The following is a 16,924-nucleotide window of genomic DNA, read 5'->3' as shown; positions in this document are numbered from 1 at the left end:
AGGTAGGGCAGTGGATGTTGTCTATATGGACTTCAGTAAGGCCTTTGACAAGGTCCCTCATGGCAGACTGGTACAAAAGGTGAAGTCACACGGGATCAGAGGTGAGCTGGCAAGATGGATACAGAACTGGATAGGTCATAGAAGGCAGAGTGTAGCAACTGAAGGGTGCTTTTCTGATTGGAGGGCTGTGACTAGTGGTGTTCCATAGGGATCAGTGCTGGGACCTTTGCTGTTCATAGTATATATAAATGATTTGGAGGAAAATGTAACTGGTCTGATTAGTAAGTTTGCGGATGACACAAAGGTTGGTGGAATTGCGGATAGCGATGAGGACGTCAAGGATACAGCAGGATTTAGATCGTTTGGAGACTTGGGTGGAGAGATAGCAGATGGAGTTTAATCCGGACAAATGTGAGGTAATGCATTTTGGAAGGTCTAATACAGGTAGGGAATATACAGTGAATGGTAGAACCCTCAAGAGTATTGACAGTCAGAGAGATCAAGGGTACAGGTCCACAGGTTACTGAAAGGGGCAACACAGATGGAGAAGGTAGTCAAGAAGGCATACGGCATGCTTGCCTTCATTGGCCGGGGCATTGAGTATAAATATTGGCAAGTCATGTTGCAGCTGCATAGAACCTTAGTTAGGCCACACTTGGAGTACAGTATTCAATTCTGGTGCCACATTACCAGAAGGATGTGGAGGCTTTAGAGAGGGTGCAGAAGAGATTTACCAGGATGTTGCCTGGTATGGAGGGCATTAGCTATGAGGAGACGTTGAATAAACTCGGTTTGTTCTCACTGGAACGAAGGAGGTTGAGGGACAACCTGATAGAGGTCTACAAAACTATGAGGGGCATAGACAGAGTGGATAGTCAGAGACTTTTCCCCAGGGTAGAGGGGTCAATTGCTAGGGGGCATAGGTTTAAGGTGCGAGGGGCAAGGTTTAGAGTAGATGTACGAGGCAAGTTTTTTACATAGAGGGTAGTGGGTGCCTGGCACTTGCTGCCGGAGGAGGTGGTGGAAGCAGGGACGACAGTGACGTTTAAGGGGCATCTTGACAAATACATGAATAGGATGGGAATAGAGGGATACGGATCCCGGAATCGTAGAAGATTTTAGTTTAGACGGGCAGCATGGTCGGCACAGGCTTGGAGGGCCGAAGGTCCTGTTCCTGTGCTGTACTTTTCTTTGTTCTTGTTCTTTGTTCTTTGAGTACTCTAAATTTATAATTAAAAAACAAATCATAGACATGTCAACTTGGGAACCAGAGAAATCGCACTTGAATGGGGTTCATTATTTCGTTCAGGGAAACGAGATTGTGATGAATGTGTTTGTCTGGATCATGGCAGGAACCAGGCACCGACCATCCAAACAGGATGTCTCCTCAATATGCTTTGATATCTGATAGCCTTTTGTCATAAAAAGGGCCAGTCGGTGTTACACTGCTTTCGAGAAGGAGGGTCAGGTGTGGTCACCCTGGATAGACTCAGGAAACGTGGTTCTCTCCAAGGTTTTCGTGGGCGGGAATCTCCGTGGTCTGACGCCAGAAATGGGACACGAGATTGGGTGGAGAATCAGTTTTGATGCTGAAATCGCGGTGGGCACCAGCTTCACACCAAATCACAATCCTCCAGTGCCTTGGCAGCGGCATCAGTGCATTCCATAACGCATGTACAATAAACATCGTTGACATATCATTAGCGAGCCTGACCCGGTATTCTCCAGGGCCTCCGCCTCCACTGAATTCCCAACGGCGAGGTTCACTTGTGCTTTTAAAAATCGTGAAACAGGCGCCATGGCTGCTGAGGGAGAGAGAGGGGGTAAGGAAAGTGTCCAACGTGGCCTTAGTTAGCTGACAGTTGTGCTGCTGGCTGGGGGAGGGGTTCTGCCAGGGCTGGAGGGAGTAGCGGGAGGGAGCCAGTTTTGTGTTCTGTGATATATCCATTGTGATGATGCACACAGAACATCTAGTTGTTTAAGTAGAAAGATGATTTATTAACAAACACGTGGAAAGATAACTAACAAACTAAAGTACAGACGGTGGCTACTAAATGAATTCAGTGAATTCTCCTGGAGCTATTCTATGAGCGACAATCCTCTTCTACGGCTTACTACCAATGGCCGGGTGTATCAAGTCATGTGATATATCTCTATCGCCACCAGCTGGTCAGAGGTTGCATTGCTAACTATATGCAGAATGGTGCGCAGGCATATCACCACAGCCAGGAGATGGGCTGTAGGATCAGGGTAAACGTGCACAGAGCACCATGGCCGCGGCTTACAAGGCACCTGTGCAGCTATGCATGCTGCTGACTGCTCACAGTGCACTTAGTACCACAGTTGTATGCGTCCGCCGCCCCCCCCCCACCCCAAGGGCACCCCCCCTAGGTGCCCTCTGGCCCCAGTCAACCCACCAGCGGGATGGGTGCACTTCAGCGCAACCAGTGCCATCTTCTTGGCTGGGATGAATGTGCAATGTGTGTATGTGGCTGTAGCTTGTCATCCTCCTGAGTGTCAGTCACAGACCTGGCGAATCCCGCACTGTTTCTCATTGGAATCTATTGTGTTCCACATGGCGCACCCGGTGCTAGTCCCTCATCTCCGCTGAATTGATCAAGATGCGGCCCCAGTTTTGCTGTTGTGGAAGTTTACGAGTCCTGCCTCGCTGTCAACACTTAGTCTCAGGAAAGGAGAATCCCACCCCATGTTCCCCGATTTTCATCACCCCTCACTGGTGACATCATGAGGTTCACACTGATAAAGGGCAGGACATCATTGAAACGGATTCCAATAAATTTGAATATTATTCATGAGCCGCCCTCCACATGATTCCCCTCTCACATCACGTCAGCGAGGTTCACAACAGGTTTTGCAAAACGAGAAACAGTCGAGGGGTTCAGAAACGTAAAGCTTGGAACCCTGCTGGACAGGCGGGCTACCCTGTTCCCAGGGGTGGGGAGGAGGCTGCCATCTGCTGCCGTACACTGGGCCCCACTGCCAGGACCGGACAGCAGTGCAGGAAGAAGCTGCACGATATCCTCAGAGTAGCCAGGCTAAGTAACCAGCACTGTGGCCCTGGTACCAACCCCCCTCTAACACAGCTGCAACATCCCTGCCCCATCTGGAGGGCGACCGTCCACCTCACACCCTACATCACATGCCAGCACCCATACCAGCCACCATGGCCTGGTGCCCTGGCACAAAGGCAAACAGTTGCCCACCTCCTGTGCTGCATGGCTCCGACTGCCTAACACTGTGCGCTTTCTGTCTCCCCTTGCCCCCCAAGAGAAGGTGTGTAACTGTAGAGATAGAGAGAGAGAAGACCAGAGGGGGAACCACCGGACCTGTGGCCCCTCACCGTCACAGAGCAGCGGGCACTGGATCTGATGGGTGGGCCTGTAGAGAAAGCAGCAACCGAGGCTGAGATCGGCATTGGGTAACCAAGTGAGCCCCCGTTGGGTTGCATTGTACCTATGGCATGCATGGCACAACCCCCACACCACCCTCTCACCATCACCTCACCACCCCATACCACCCCCCCACCAACCCCTCAGCAACCCCTCATCACCCCCTCACAACCCCCACACAACCCCACCTCCCCCTCACCTCCCCCTCATCATCCCCACACCTCCTCCTCATCATCACCTCACCGCCCCCTCAGAAACCCCCATTACCCCCTGAACAAACCCCCATTACCCCCTAACAGACCCCACACCACCCCACCTCTCCCTCATCTAACCCTCACCAACCCCTCACCAGCTCCACACCTCTCCCTCACCACCCCCGACCCCCTCACAAGCCCCCACACCTCCACACCACCCTCTCACCACCCCTCACCATCCCGACACCACCCCCTCCTCACCTACTCACCCCCCCCCCCCCCCACACCATCCCCTCACTACCCCACCACTCTTCACCACTCCCACACCACCTACCACCGCTACCCATGATCCAATCATGCGACATGTCTTGTACCATGCAGGATCACCTGGTGCCGAAGCCCTCTGGCATTCCTTGCCCCTGACCCCAACTAGTTTCCAGCAAGAAGTCAACAAAGGACAGATACATGAGCCCCCAAAATGCTAATCCAAGACACCCCGAACACCAGCCCGGGGACAACACTGACTTTCCATCACAGCTGTCACCAACACCCTCCACCATCCCAGAAACATTCACCTTGGTTGGGCATGTTAGTGAAGTAGCTCCTGATGCAGGTGGAGGTAGGATTCCCCGAGGGGGGAGATGGTTTGAGGGTGGCCTGACCCCAGGGGCTAGCTGGGGTCTTGGGCTTCTGGACAAGGTGGTCCCATCGATAATGGAGATGCAGACTCTGAGCCGGGAACTAAATGAGGGATTATCAGCAACCATCCAGCGACTGCAGGTGCCTTCCATGCGTGCTGTCCAGGCCAACACTGCACGGGTGGCGTTCACGGTGGAGGCCTTGGGGGCGAAGGTATCGGCCATGTGTCAGGATGTCAGGTGGTTGCCGAGGAACAAGACAGGGCTACCCTGTCACTGGCAGGGTAAGTACTTTCTCCCGGCTCAATCTCCCCAACCTCCATCAAATATCCGCCCTAACCAGAGATCAAAGCAACATCACCTCCACCACTCCATACCGCAGTCCCTGTCCCCTCCCCAAGACCCAGCTCTCTCACACATGGGCTTCAGGGATTGGAAGTACACCCTCTTGGTTGGAAATCAGACGTACCCTGCACTTGTGAATCAGAGATTCACCCTTAATCCAATGTGCACCACACCACAGGACCACACACCTCTACTCTCCCTGCCCTCCTCCCCTCCTCCCCTCTCTCTTCACCCCTCTCAACACTCCCACATGAAGCAGCAGGCTCCTGTGGTTTGCTCCAGACTCCAATGCACCCATCAGGAAGACAAGTCAGGTGATGAGATTTGTTCCAGGCAGTAATCCTGCCAGAATCCAGTGACGGGAATGTGCTGAGAAGTCGCACATCGGGTGGTTCTCTGCCCACGTTCCCGAAAATAGGCTCTTTCACCCGAAGTAGCCCACTAATTCGAAGGAAAAACATCCCCACACCGCAACCAACAGCAACGCGAAGGGAAATGTCAAACAACGGCCACTCCAGAGGCCGCATAGAATCGAGAAGAGGAAAGAGCGTACAGAAACAAATGGGTGAGCTGGCAGAAGCACGAGACAGCGAAACCCGGGCCTCGCCAGAACGAGGAGGACCGACCCACCACACAAGGAGCCTCCTCACCAGTGGAAGGGTGGAGGATGTTTCTCTCAAGGGAACTAGAGAACACAGAGGAGATGAAATCCGACAGCCAAGCTGCGGTCAGCAGGGGGGGGTCGCGGAAGCTCTGGCAACCATGCAGGTGGCCCTAGATAAGGCGGAGAGGCACCTGGAAGCTCAAGAAAGCACCATAAACAGACCAGGGCGACCGGATCGCCGCCCTGGAAAACGAGGTATCAAGGTTGGTCGCAGGGGAGTCTGGAGGGAAAAATCAATGACCAGGAAAACCGATCGAGACGCAAAAACCTACGGTTGTAGGCCTGCCGGAGGGTATCGAAGGGAGGAACCCCATGGACAATGTGGCCCAAATGCTAGGCAATTTGGTGGGGTGATAGCTTCCCCAATCCACCAAAAATAGACAGAGCCTACCAGTAGCTTCGCCCAAAGCCCAGAGCTGGGGAACAGCGAGGGTGATAATCGCTAAAATGCGCCGGTACCAGGACCACAAAAGAATCCGACCTGGGTAAGGCAAATAAAGGTCATCGGATCAGAATCTACAAGGACATTGGGGCTGACCTGGCCAGTGCCGGGCAGTATTCAACAGGGCAAAAGCAGCCCTGTACAAGAGCAGCGTATAGTTTAGGCTGCTGTACCCAGCCAAACTCTGGGTCACATTCCAAGGCAGGGAGCACTTCTTCACGGCCTCTGCGGACGTGGACAACTTTGTCCTGGAGAACGGGCTGGAGAAACGGCAGCAGGGGCAGCGATGAAGAGATCATCTGAAGAGACTTTATTTACTAATGGTTAACCAATTCGAAGGACACTTTGCGTGGACTGCACTGCCCCGTACTGGGGACAGGAGATGAGGTAGAAGAAGGAAAGAGCGAGGGTTCGACGACACGGTGGTGCAGTGGTTAGCAGTGGTTAAATGAATTTTTTCCAATTCAGGGGTAATTTAGCGTGGCCAATCCACCTAGCCTGCACATCTTGGATCTGCAAAGCAGCATGGAAAGAATCATGGCGCTCTTGAGAGTGTTTGGAACCTTCTCGGGCTACAAACTCAACCTGTGCAAAAGTGATGTCTTCCCAGTGAACCCGGAAGAGGGAGGGGCAGACCTGGAGGGAATGCCGTTTAAACAGGCCCAACACAAATTCCACTACCTGGGGATCCAAATCGCTCATAGAATCATAGAATTTACTGTGCAGAAGGAGGCCCATTGAGTCTGCACTGACCCTTAGAAAGAGCGTCCTACCCAAGCCCACATCTCCACCCTATTCTGAATGGATCCTGACCAGTCTGATGGAGGAAGTAAAAAAGGACCTGCAGGGATAGGGCACACTACCACTCTTTCCCCTGCAGGGATAGTGCAGATGATCAAAATTAGCGTACTGCCCAGATTCCTCTTCCTGTCTAGATCCATTCTGATCTACATCCCCAAGGCCTCCTTCAACTCATTAGAAAAACTGATCATGGGCATCACGGTGGTGCAGTGGGTTAGCCCTGCTGCCTCACGGTGCTGAGGTCACAGGTTCAATCCCACCTGTCCATGCGGAGTTTGCACATTCTCCCCGCGTTTGCGTGGGTTTCGCCCCCATAACCCAAAGATGTACAGGGTAGGTGGATTGGCCACGCTAAATTGCCCTTTAATTGGAAAAAATAATTGGGTACTCTAAAATTTAAAAAAATAAAAACTGACCATGGCGTTTGTGTGTGGAGGGGAAGAAAGCAAGGATCCCAAAAAGGTGCTGCAGAGAACGAGAGCCATGGGTGGCCTAGCCTCCTAAGCCTGCAATATTACCACCGGGCGGCAACTGCGGAAAGGGTAAAGGGGTGGGTAAAGGAGCCAGAAGCCGAGTAGGTGCAGTGGGTGGACGGCTCCTGCAGGGGGATCTCCCTCTGGGCCCTGGCCACGGCTGTGCTCCCATCCCCACCGAACAAACACTCAGTAACCCAATGGTGATAGCAACACTCTGGTATGGAACCAACTGCGACAGCACTTCGGACTAACCGAAATGTCCGACAAGGCCCCCATCTGCAATGGCCACAGGTTCACACCCATGACAATGGACGCCGCCTGCAAAAGAACAAAGAACAAAGAAAAGTACAGCACAGGAACAGGCCCTTCGGCCCTCCAAGCCCGTGCCGACCATGCTGCCCGACTAAACTACAATCTTCTACACTGCCTGGGTCCGTATCCCTCTATTCCCATCCTATTCATGTATTTGTCAAGATGCCCCTTAAATGTCACTATCGTCCCTGCTTCCACCACATCCTCCGGTAGCGAGTTCCAGGCACCCACTACCCTCTGTGTAAAAAACTTGCCTCATACATCTACTCTAAACCTTGCCCCTCGCACCTTAAACCTATGCCCCCTAGTAATTGACCCCTCTACCCTGGGGAAAAGTCTCTGACTATCCACTCTGTCTATGCCCCCCATAATTCTGTAGACCTCTATCAGGTCGCCCCTCAACCTTCGTTAGAGACAGGATGAGGGGACGCTGACAGTTAGGGACTTCTACACTGACAACAGATTGACAACACTCGAGGAACTAACAGAGAAGTTCCAGCTGATAGGGGGGAACAAACTAAAATATATTCAGGTCAAAAACCTCCTACGTAGGGAAACAAGGACATACGCACGACCACCGCAACAGTGGTTCTAGAGGATCTACTGGACGCGGACATCTTAGGGAAGAAGAACTGTGGCGACTTGTATGGGTGATGACTGGTAAGGGCAAATACAACCGGACGAGACAAGAGAAAATGGGAGGAGAACTTGGGGTTTGAAATAGGGTGGGGATGCTGGAGTGAAGTTGACATAGGGTCAACTCCACCTGCACTTGCGCAAACCTAAGCCTCATGCAGTTGAAAGTGGTACACAGAGCCCACTTAACTAGAACCCGAATGAGCAGGTTCTTCCCGGAGGTGGAGGATAAATGTGAACAGTGCCTAGGAGGCCCGGCCAATCACACTCACATGTTCTGGTCTTGCCCCAGACTTTTGGTTCTGGACAGCCTTCTTTGAGGCAATGCCTAAGGTGGTGGGGATGAGGGTGGAGCTGTGCCCAAGAGTGGCCATCTTCAGGGTATCAGATCTATTCATGGGGAGGAGGGCCGACGCCCTTGACTTTTCCTCCCTAACCGTCAGCCGGAGAATCCTGCTCGGCTTGCGATCAGCAGCACCACCCAAAGCTGCAGACTGGCTGTCCAATCTATTGGAGTTTCTCCAGATGGAGAAAATGAAATTTGCCATTTGGGGGTCGGAAGAAGGCTTCCAAAAAACGTGGGAGCCATTCACCCAGTTGTTCCAAGACCTGTTTGCAGCCAACAGCCAGTAAACCAGAGGGCACTGAAAGCCACAACACAATAATGTAGGCTAATGAAAGGGGTAGGGGGAGGGTGGGGAGGGAACAAAGAATCATAGAACCCAACCAAGATCAAGCAAGCAAACAACAAAATACAGGGTGTCACGCCAATCACACAAGAACAGATACAGGAGCTGAAGAGGAAATGGGCACACCAGACTACTAGAGGGGAATGGGGGTCGGGAAACAAAGGGGGGCGGGGCGAGGAGAGTGGGGGGGGACCCGGTTGGGAATAAACACCCACTTGGGAATGCAAAACAAGAAACGTCAGCCGATGTAAATAGCTAAAACCACCTGATGTACACACAACTTTTTGTTTTCTTTTTCTTTTTTTCCCGTCTTATTGTTTTTTTAAAATCATTATTGTATTATTTCATTCTGTTATTTTTCTATGCATGTATTGCCATGTATAACTGAAAAATCCTGAATAAAAACACTTTGAAAAAAAGGAAACCTGCCAAAGCAAAACCACACATACTGTGGAACCAGTGGACCAAATAATTTGACAGCCGATGGAGGCAGATGATCTCTGACACACCCGATGGGTGTACTGGTCTCCTGCCATGGTCCCAGCATTGGGTCCTTTTCATTCTGGGGGGGGATGGGGATGGGGTGGTGAAGCATGCAGATTGACCTGACTATAGATGATGGGTAGCCGATTAGAGCAATTAAATAGCCTATTAACGCTGCTCAGCAGAAGTCGACTGGAATTTTATAGTCAGTTGTGGGCTCACCATTGCAACTGAAACATGGCCGGGGAGTTAGGGAAGTTGGGGGGGAAATGTGGGACCAGTGCTCCATCCAGCTTGGCAACTTCTCCACCCCTCCACCAGACATGCCAGACCACAGCTGCAGCTCCTGGCTGTCCAGTCGAGGTTGCTCCTCCATAAATGAGTGTTTGACATCTGTGGCCTTTTAATAAGCAAAACATTTACCATCTCTTCAGAGGGTGCCTCCATCATGAGTTGCCTGGATGGCTAATATATGAATCAAGTTAATGCTAACAGTATGGGTTTGATCCCTCTTCTGGCTGAGATAGGCTTGGGATCTGCCCCTGGCACTGAGAGTGGAAGGCAACAGCAAACCGGCACTGTCACAGACTGTCAAGAAAATGGCTCTGGGTGTAGCATCGGCAGACAATGAACAAAAGGACTTGAAAAAAAAGTTATTTATGGGATTTGGGGTCACTGGCTAGGCCAGCATTAATGCCTATTTCTAATTGCCCTAATTGCCTACCTGCAGGCAGGGAAAACAAGAATGATTGGGTACAGATGACTCAATGTCATAATGAATTAGCTGAATGAGTTATGGGCAGCACGGTAGCACAGTGGTTAGCATAGTAGCTTCACAGCTCCAGGGTCCCAGGTTCGATTCCTGGCTTGAGCCATTGTCTGTGGGGAGTTTGCACGTTGTCCCTGTGTCTGCGTGGGTTTTCTCACAGTGCTCCGGTTTCCTCCCGTAGTCCAAAGATGTGCAGGTTAGGTGGATTGGCAATGCTAAATTGTCCTTACGTGTCCCAAAAAAAATGGTTAGGTGAGGTTATGGGGATAGGGTGGAGGTGAGGGGATAAGGTGAAGGTAGGCGCTTAGGTACGATGCTCTTTCCAAGGGCCGGTGCAGACTCAATGGGCCAAATGGCCTCCTTCTGCACTGTAAATTCTATGATTCTATGAACCAATGTGTAAGGCTCAAGAACACAGGGATATTGTTCACCAAATTAATGAAGAAGCACAGCAGCTTGATCTCTGCATCGGGGCCGGCGCGGAGAAAGTAACCCACGCGCATGCGCGAACCCGCGCCGGCCGTGGCATGCTTGCGCGGCCGTGGCGCAAATGCACGGACCCGCAGCGCCCATCCTGATGCCGGTATCAGCAGCTCCAGTGCCGTGCTGGCCCCATGTGCAGCGCAGGATCGGGGCCAGATGACGGCGTCGTAAAACGCGACAGCATTTACGATGGTGTCAACACTTAGCCCCAAATTGGAAATCCCGCCCATTACATCTCAGTGTAATTCAAACACTAGAGGGCATCACCAGTTCCCAGTTTAAGATCTCAGGGAATCTTGGGTAGTGTTAGCAGAGGAAAGGAATTGATCACAGCTCAAGGACTCGTTTAGATTAGAGAGAAGTATCACAAGTATATCAGTAATTAATATTAGATTACAGGTTACTGTACTAATAGTTATAGCTCTGTAGAGTGTGCAAACTCATTTTAATTTAATTGTTATTTAATAAATTTGTTTTGCTTCAATGTAAAAGATTGCTGGTTTCTTTATCATCTACTCATCAAACCATTCTGGATCACAAGGTAAAGAATAATGACATATTATCTCAAAGAGTAATATAACGCAGCTCACAGTGGCGCAGTGTGGCTAATAGAAGTTGGGAAACCCCACTCCTGGGATCTACCCAGCTCACAACACCTCACTAGATCTAACACGAGACATCGCAATCTAAATCCTGCCCATAGTGGGGGGGGGGGGGGGGGGTTGGAGAAAATCACCTTTTAGCAAATCTGCATATTAAAGCGAGACACTTAGTCTCACTTTATTGTGCACATTCCCAAGGTACCCGGGGTGTGGGATTTACCTCTGTTGCCTTGCATGAGTGCTGTTTAGTACTGGTCTCCACCAATGGGGACCAGATGGATCAGCACTTCGTGGGGGCTTTCTCAGATGATCTGAGGCCCCCAGGTGCATGCCCTTTGGCAGTGTGGTACTCTGGCACTGCTCGTGCCACCTGGATACACTGGCAGAGGCACTGCCAGGTTGATGGTACCAAGTAAGCATTTCTTGCTTGATGGCGACCTGGCTGGGGTGGCCTGCATGGGTGTTGGGGGGGGGTCGGGGGTGTTGCTTCAGGGGCTTGAGAGATCGGAAGGCCATTTACAAATGACATCCCGATCTCTCGCTACACTGAGCAGTTCTGGTGAGCAGTGCTCCTCCGTGCACAGAACGGGGTTATGTGTGGCCTCGGATGTGTGTTCCCCGCTGGGACCCCCTATCTAACACGAGTGGCGCTTTACAGTTTTGATTTCCACAGCACTGCAAGCACCAGGAAACATCTAAACTCACTCTCTATGGGACTTTGTTCCCATTTAGTTAAATCCCACCCTGAATCTTTTCATTAGAGAGGGCAAGCAGCCTCTGAAAACAGCACAGAACCTCGATGTTGTGCTCAAATATCTCACAAACCTCTCGCCTTCTGATTCAGAGGGGCGAGGCCCTTCCATTGAGCCACTGCTGACACTTTGTATCAATGCAGTGACAGGGGTGAAAGAGGGCCAAGTCACCCTTCCTCAGAATCTGGATCAGGCCAATCATACCAAACAGCACAGACCAATGACCCAGATAGTCTCTCTCAGTCAGGAGAAGTTGTAGTGTGGAAGAAGACCCAACAAGGAGAACAAAAAATCCATTTATTATTTTCCAACTGAAGAAAGCCACTCTAAAATAAAGATGCATGGTGAAACTTACTTCATTATAACAAATTGTGCACATCGAAGGTCATTTAAGAAATATAAAAATAGACCTTTTTACAGTCAGCATAGCAAAATTATGATTGGTGTTCCTCGAAGACTATTATACCAACCCAAAAAAACCAAAGAAATTAGATCACATAAACAGAAATACATACTTCACATTCTGATGTGTTGAATTTATAGTGAGTGCAAAGTGACGTTATAAAAGAGAATTATGATACAGGCTCCTTTACAAAGGAACTTGCTTTGTAATTCTTCCTTTTAATCTTTGGTTTTCATACTTCCCCCTTTCAGTCCAAAATTACATTTCTCTGCGATATTTATATATCGCGCTTTCATGCAGAGGTATCAACACATGCAAGGTGATGTTCTGTGTGGAGTGCGATAAAGACGGAACTGACCAGCACTTGCTGTGACGTCTTTCACAGCATGGGTTCCACGAGTCAAATCCCTGACCTGTATGCACCCTACCCCCTAAATCAAAGGCATCCAGAAATGTAATCTTAACATGACTTGCTGGGTGGGCAAGTCGACAGGTCAGGTGGACCTCCCAATATTAATCACCATTGATGCGTTGCACCCTACCTCATCAGCTTTCCAATAGGGTACGCTAGTAGGCATATTATGGGTGCTATATGATTTTTGCGCATGTCTTAACATATAAAGCCACAGTTGCTTTGGCCCTGCTGCTGATTCTCTGAATCCATTCTGTGTTGTGATAAATAGAACTGAGAAGACTATCTAACCACATATAAATGTGTTAGCAGTTTACTTTTAATTCAAGTTGGGCTGCTACGTCAATTTAAGTCGGAGCATGTTCCTTTTGCAATGTTCTGATTAATTTGTATAAATTCCAGGGTGAGTTTATGAACAGATCTTGTTGTTTCAATTGAGGTTTATTAACCGACGGTGTAACAGTGCTGGGAATAATGATCCTGAAACCCCGAGGCCCAGTTATAATGAGACAAACCCGTGAGGAAGAAAGACGAGTACAAATAGGACCATGTTGCTTGACTGTGAGGTCTGCAATCCAAGTGTTTGTGGGACAAAGAGATATGGCAAATTTATAAACTGCTGTCAGTGCCTAGTTCTCTCATTTACAAAGCAACAGGTTAACTTAAATAAAAACAGAAAATGCTGATGAACTCAGCAGGTCTGGCAGCATCAGTGGAGAAACAGAGTTAACGTCTCAAATCTGTGTGACCCTTCATCACAGCTGAAGAGGGGTAGAAATGCAATGGATTATATAGCTGGGGACAGGAAGAAGTCTTACAACACCAGGTTAAAGTCTAACAGGTTTGTTTGGAATCACTAGCTTTCGGAGCACAGCTCCTTCATCAGGCATCATAGTTGGGGAGAGGGAGGTGGATGGATGAAGTAGAATAGAAAGCCAGGGATATGTCGGAACTAAGGAGGGATTGACATGGATGTCGTGGACACAAGACAAAGGGAGTGCTAATGGTAGCATTAAGGACTAAAGAAGGTGCTGATAGTGGCATAAAAGTAAGACAGCAGAATGTGTTAAAGGGATTAACTTGACTTCTTTTGTGTTGCTCATATGAATTAATACCTGGCTGACAGCTGGACAGTGAACGTTATGTTAACAAGTTATGTTGATCATTTATACAAGTTCTGCCAGCAGGTGGCAGGAAGGTAAGCAATTTACTTTACATTTCCTGCAGACCTTTAGAAAAATGCTGGGTAGATTCCTGAGAAGGGGAATTAGTCTCAGACTTATGGATGGGAGGTTTGGCAGTTGCCAAGATGAGTTGTACAAATGAGCTCCTGAATCTTTGTTTGATTTCCTTCAGGCGTCCCGGAGGAATTTGGGATCGCTTTTTTTCTGACAATGGCTACTGGTTGCTTTGCAAGGAAGCTGGATGGCGGCGGGGTGGGTTGGTGGCGTGTCTGGACAACACCACGCCTGGATGGGGTAGGCTCGATGAGTCATGTGATCTTTCCCACTCCATTCATATAAAAGGAAATACTCCAAGGCACTTGACAAAAGGATAAGATAAAAAATCAGCACATCTGAAGGAGCAAATCATCTTCATCAATACTGCAATATATTTGTTAGACAAAGAATTTTCAGAATATTGCAACTAGTTCCCCTTCCTAATCCTCCCCCCCTCCCCCACTGTGCCTCTTTCCCCACCCCAACCAAGTCTTGGCTTTGGAAAATTTAACTTAAATGTGCCCTGAATTGCATAAATTCTCAGTAAATTACAACTAGAAATTCACTTATACATCCAGTACGTTCTTTCCTGTATCATTTGGCAATTGCTTCATGAAAAAGTGTTGTGGCAAATTATATTTGTTTGTTTTTTACGGGTGGGGAAAAGCTGCCATATACATCACAATTAAATCATACACATCACTTAATTTTGTAGTTCAACGAAAAAGGAAGGACTGAGCATTTGAAAAATCAGGCCCCCTTCTAGCATCAATGATTCCCTTTTCAATTTGGGACGTTTTTTGCTCAGAATGGCTCATCTACTCACTGATCTCATGGGACCTTCATCTTCAGGTTGGCTGCCTGTTGTTGATAGGTGACAAGCAATCCTTTATAATTAGCCCTATAACTTGAATCTCATACAGTCAACTAGGGAGCTCCTAGCATTCTTCATCAAGGGTTTAGTCAATGATTCTGGTAACTGGTCCACCATTTTGAGGAGGAACCAACTCCATTATTGTTATTGTTCAAAGGGGTGTTAATCTTAACTGCATTCTCTCTAGTCCCAGCTCAACATCCCCATCAAGCTGAAGTCCCATAAGAGTTTTAAAGGATTGGATTCTCAATCTGTCTCCAAAGAAAGAAAGTTGAAATGGTGGGACAATCGATCTCCAAGTCATGGAATCCTCGGCATCAACTATTTTGAATCAAATCGAAGTCCATTGTGAGCGAGCGCCCTCATACATAGTTTTCAGTAATCTACACATAAAATGTTCACTTCAATTTATAATCAGGAGCTTTTCACACACCCTCGACATACACATGTGCTTGTAAACAAAGACAATGTTTTTTTTCCCCCCTTGGTGACAATGCCTCTTTGAAGAAGTGTGAATATTCATCTTTTGAAGACAGCAATGAGTTACAACAAAGGTTTAAACAAATAATAATAAACACCATAATCAGGAAATGGCCGTTACATTTTGGTTTCGACACATTGAATTTAGGCACTTCAAATTTTAAAAAAAGAGTATCCAATTCTTTTTTTCCAATTAAGGGGCAGTTTAGTGTGGCCAATTCACCTACCCTGCACATGTTTGGGTTGTGGGAGTGAGATGCACTCAGACACGGGGAGAATGTGCAAACTCCACACGGACAGTGGCCCGGGGCTGGGATGGAACCCAGGACCTTGGTGCTGTGAGGCAGCAGTGCTAACCACTGTGCCACCGAGCTGCCTCTGAATCTAGGCACTTAAGCAATTTTGGTTCACATTTGCTTCCTGCAACACTCTGCTAGCAAAAGGTATTCCACATTTAGAAGGCTCAGTCCGTTTCCTTGTGCCTCGCATTTTCATTGCTGTTGCTTCCACTTGTCTGAGCAGGGTTGAAAGGGTCTTCATCAGATTTATCAGGTTCAACCCGCATTAGTGAGCGCTTCCTTTTGTTCGACAGCTGATTGCTCGAAACGGACGACTTTCTGGCGAAGGAGCTTGTGAATCGTCGTCTAAAGTTCTCCGCAGAGAAGAAGTACAAGAGTGGATCGAAGCAGGTATTGGCAGCTGCCAGGCAGAGTGTGATCACGACTGACTTCTGCATGTAAACAATGTTGTCGCAGCTCTTCTCGACCTGCTGTATGGAATGCAGGTGTAATGTGCGCTGGAGGTGATACGGCATGAAGCTGATCAGGAAAGCACCTAGCACGATTATGATCAGATGCACTGCTTTTCGACGCGATGCTTTTTTTTTGTGAATGGCGGCTGTGCTTTTCATTAAGGTCCTGATAATAAATATGTAACAAATAAGAATAATGAGGAACGGCAGGATGAAGCCCAAGACCAGCGAAATGTAGTTCATGATCAAAAGACCTTTCAGCCCTCGTTTAACCCTATCATTTGGAGGTTCAAAACACTTTGTTTTATTGTTATGGACATGTGAGCCTGAAAGCAGGAATGGGCTGCTGGTAACAGTGACAAAAATCCAAATCACGGCACAGACTATCTTTGCCTTCTTAACATTCACTATTTTCATGTTCTTTACAGGGAACACAATGGCCAGGAAACGATTAAAACTCATGGCAGTCATGAAGTAAATGCTGCAGTACAGGTTGACATAGAGAGCATAAGAGCTGATTCTGCACAAGAAGTCCCCAAATATCCACCTGCCTTTGTAAGCATAGTAGACCACGCGCAGAGGCAAGGTGCAAACACAAAGCATGTCCGACACCGCCAGGTTCAGCATGTAGACATTGAAGGCTGTCCTCTGTTTGAATGTTTTCACAAGTACAAACAGAGCGAATGCATTTCCTGACAAGCCTACGACAAAGACCAGGGTGTACACTGTGGAATAGACTTGATTTCGGAAATCGTCAATCGGTTTGCACGAGAAGTTACTTGGAAAAGTAGCTGGGAGCGACGTTGTACCGCCAGCCATTCTAGAAGATTTTGCTGGGCAGAAATGTCTTCAGAATCTACACAGGACAAAAAGATTAAAAACAATTAAAGCAATGGAATCTACACCACAACTGTGCATCTATCTTAAAGGTTAGCAGGACCTTAGTCCTGGAAAACTTGTCTGTTTGGAATATCTTTTCACAAAGGCAATTTTGAGTTGTCGATCAAATAAATATTATTGCAAACATTTTTCTTAAACAACACTTGGGTAAGCTCATTGTATTATGGGAGTGCAAGTGTTTTTTAGCT

At 48.5% G+C, this 16,924-nt stretch overlaps 1 protein-coding gene across 1 annotated transcript in view; it reads right to left on the bottom strand.

Moving 5' to 3' along the window:
- Positions 1-14,194: 14,194 nt before the first annotated feature.
- Positions 14,195-16,924, bottom strand: part of cysltr1 (cysteinyl leukotriene receptor 1) — a 64,257-nt gene continuing 61,527 nt past the window's right edge. The window contains exon 2 of the mRNA XM_072505158.1: positions 14,195-16,692. Within this exon, the coding sequence (XP_072361259.1) occupies positions 15,549-16,655 (1,107 nt within the window). The 5' untranslated portion in view covers positions 16,656-16,692 and the 3' untranslated portion in view covers positions 14,195-15,548. The remainder of the gene's footprint in view (positions 16,693-16,924) is intronic.

The sequence above is a fragment of the Scyliorhinus torazame genome, chromosome 5 (assembly GCF_047496885.1).
Source record: "Scyliorhinus torazame isolate Kashiwa2021f chromosome 5, sScyTor2.1, whole genome shotgun sequence".
NCBI lineage: Eukaryota > Metazoa > Chordata > Chondrichthyes > Carcharhiniformes > Scyliorhinidae > Scyliorhinus > Scyliorhinus torazame.
Note: the sequence above shows the minus strand (reverse complement) of the source record. Positions and strands in the feature narration are given on the sequence as shown.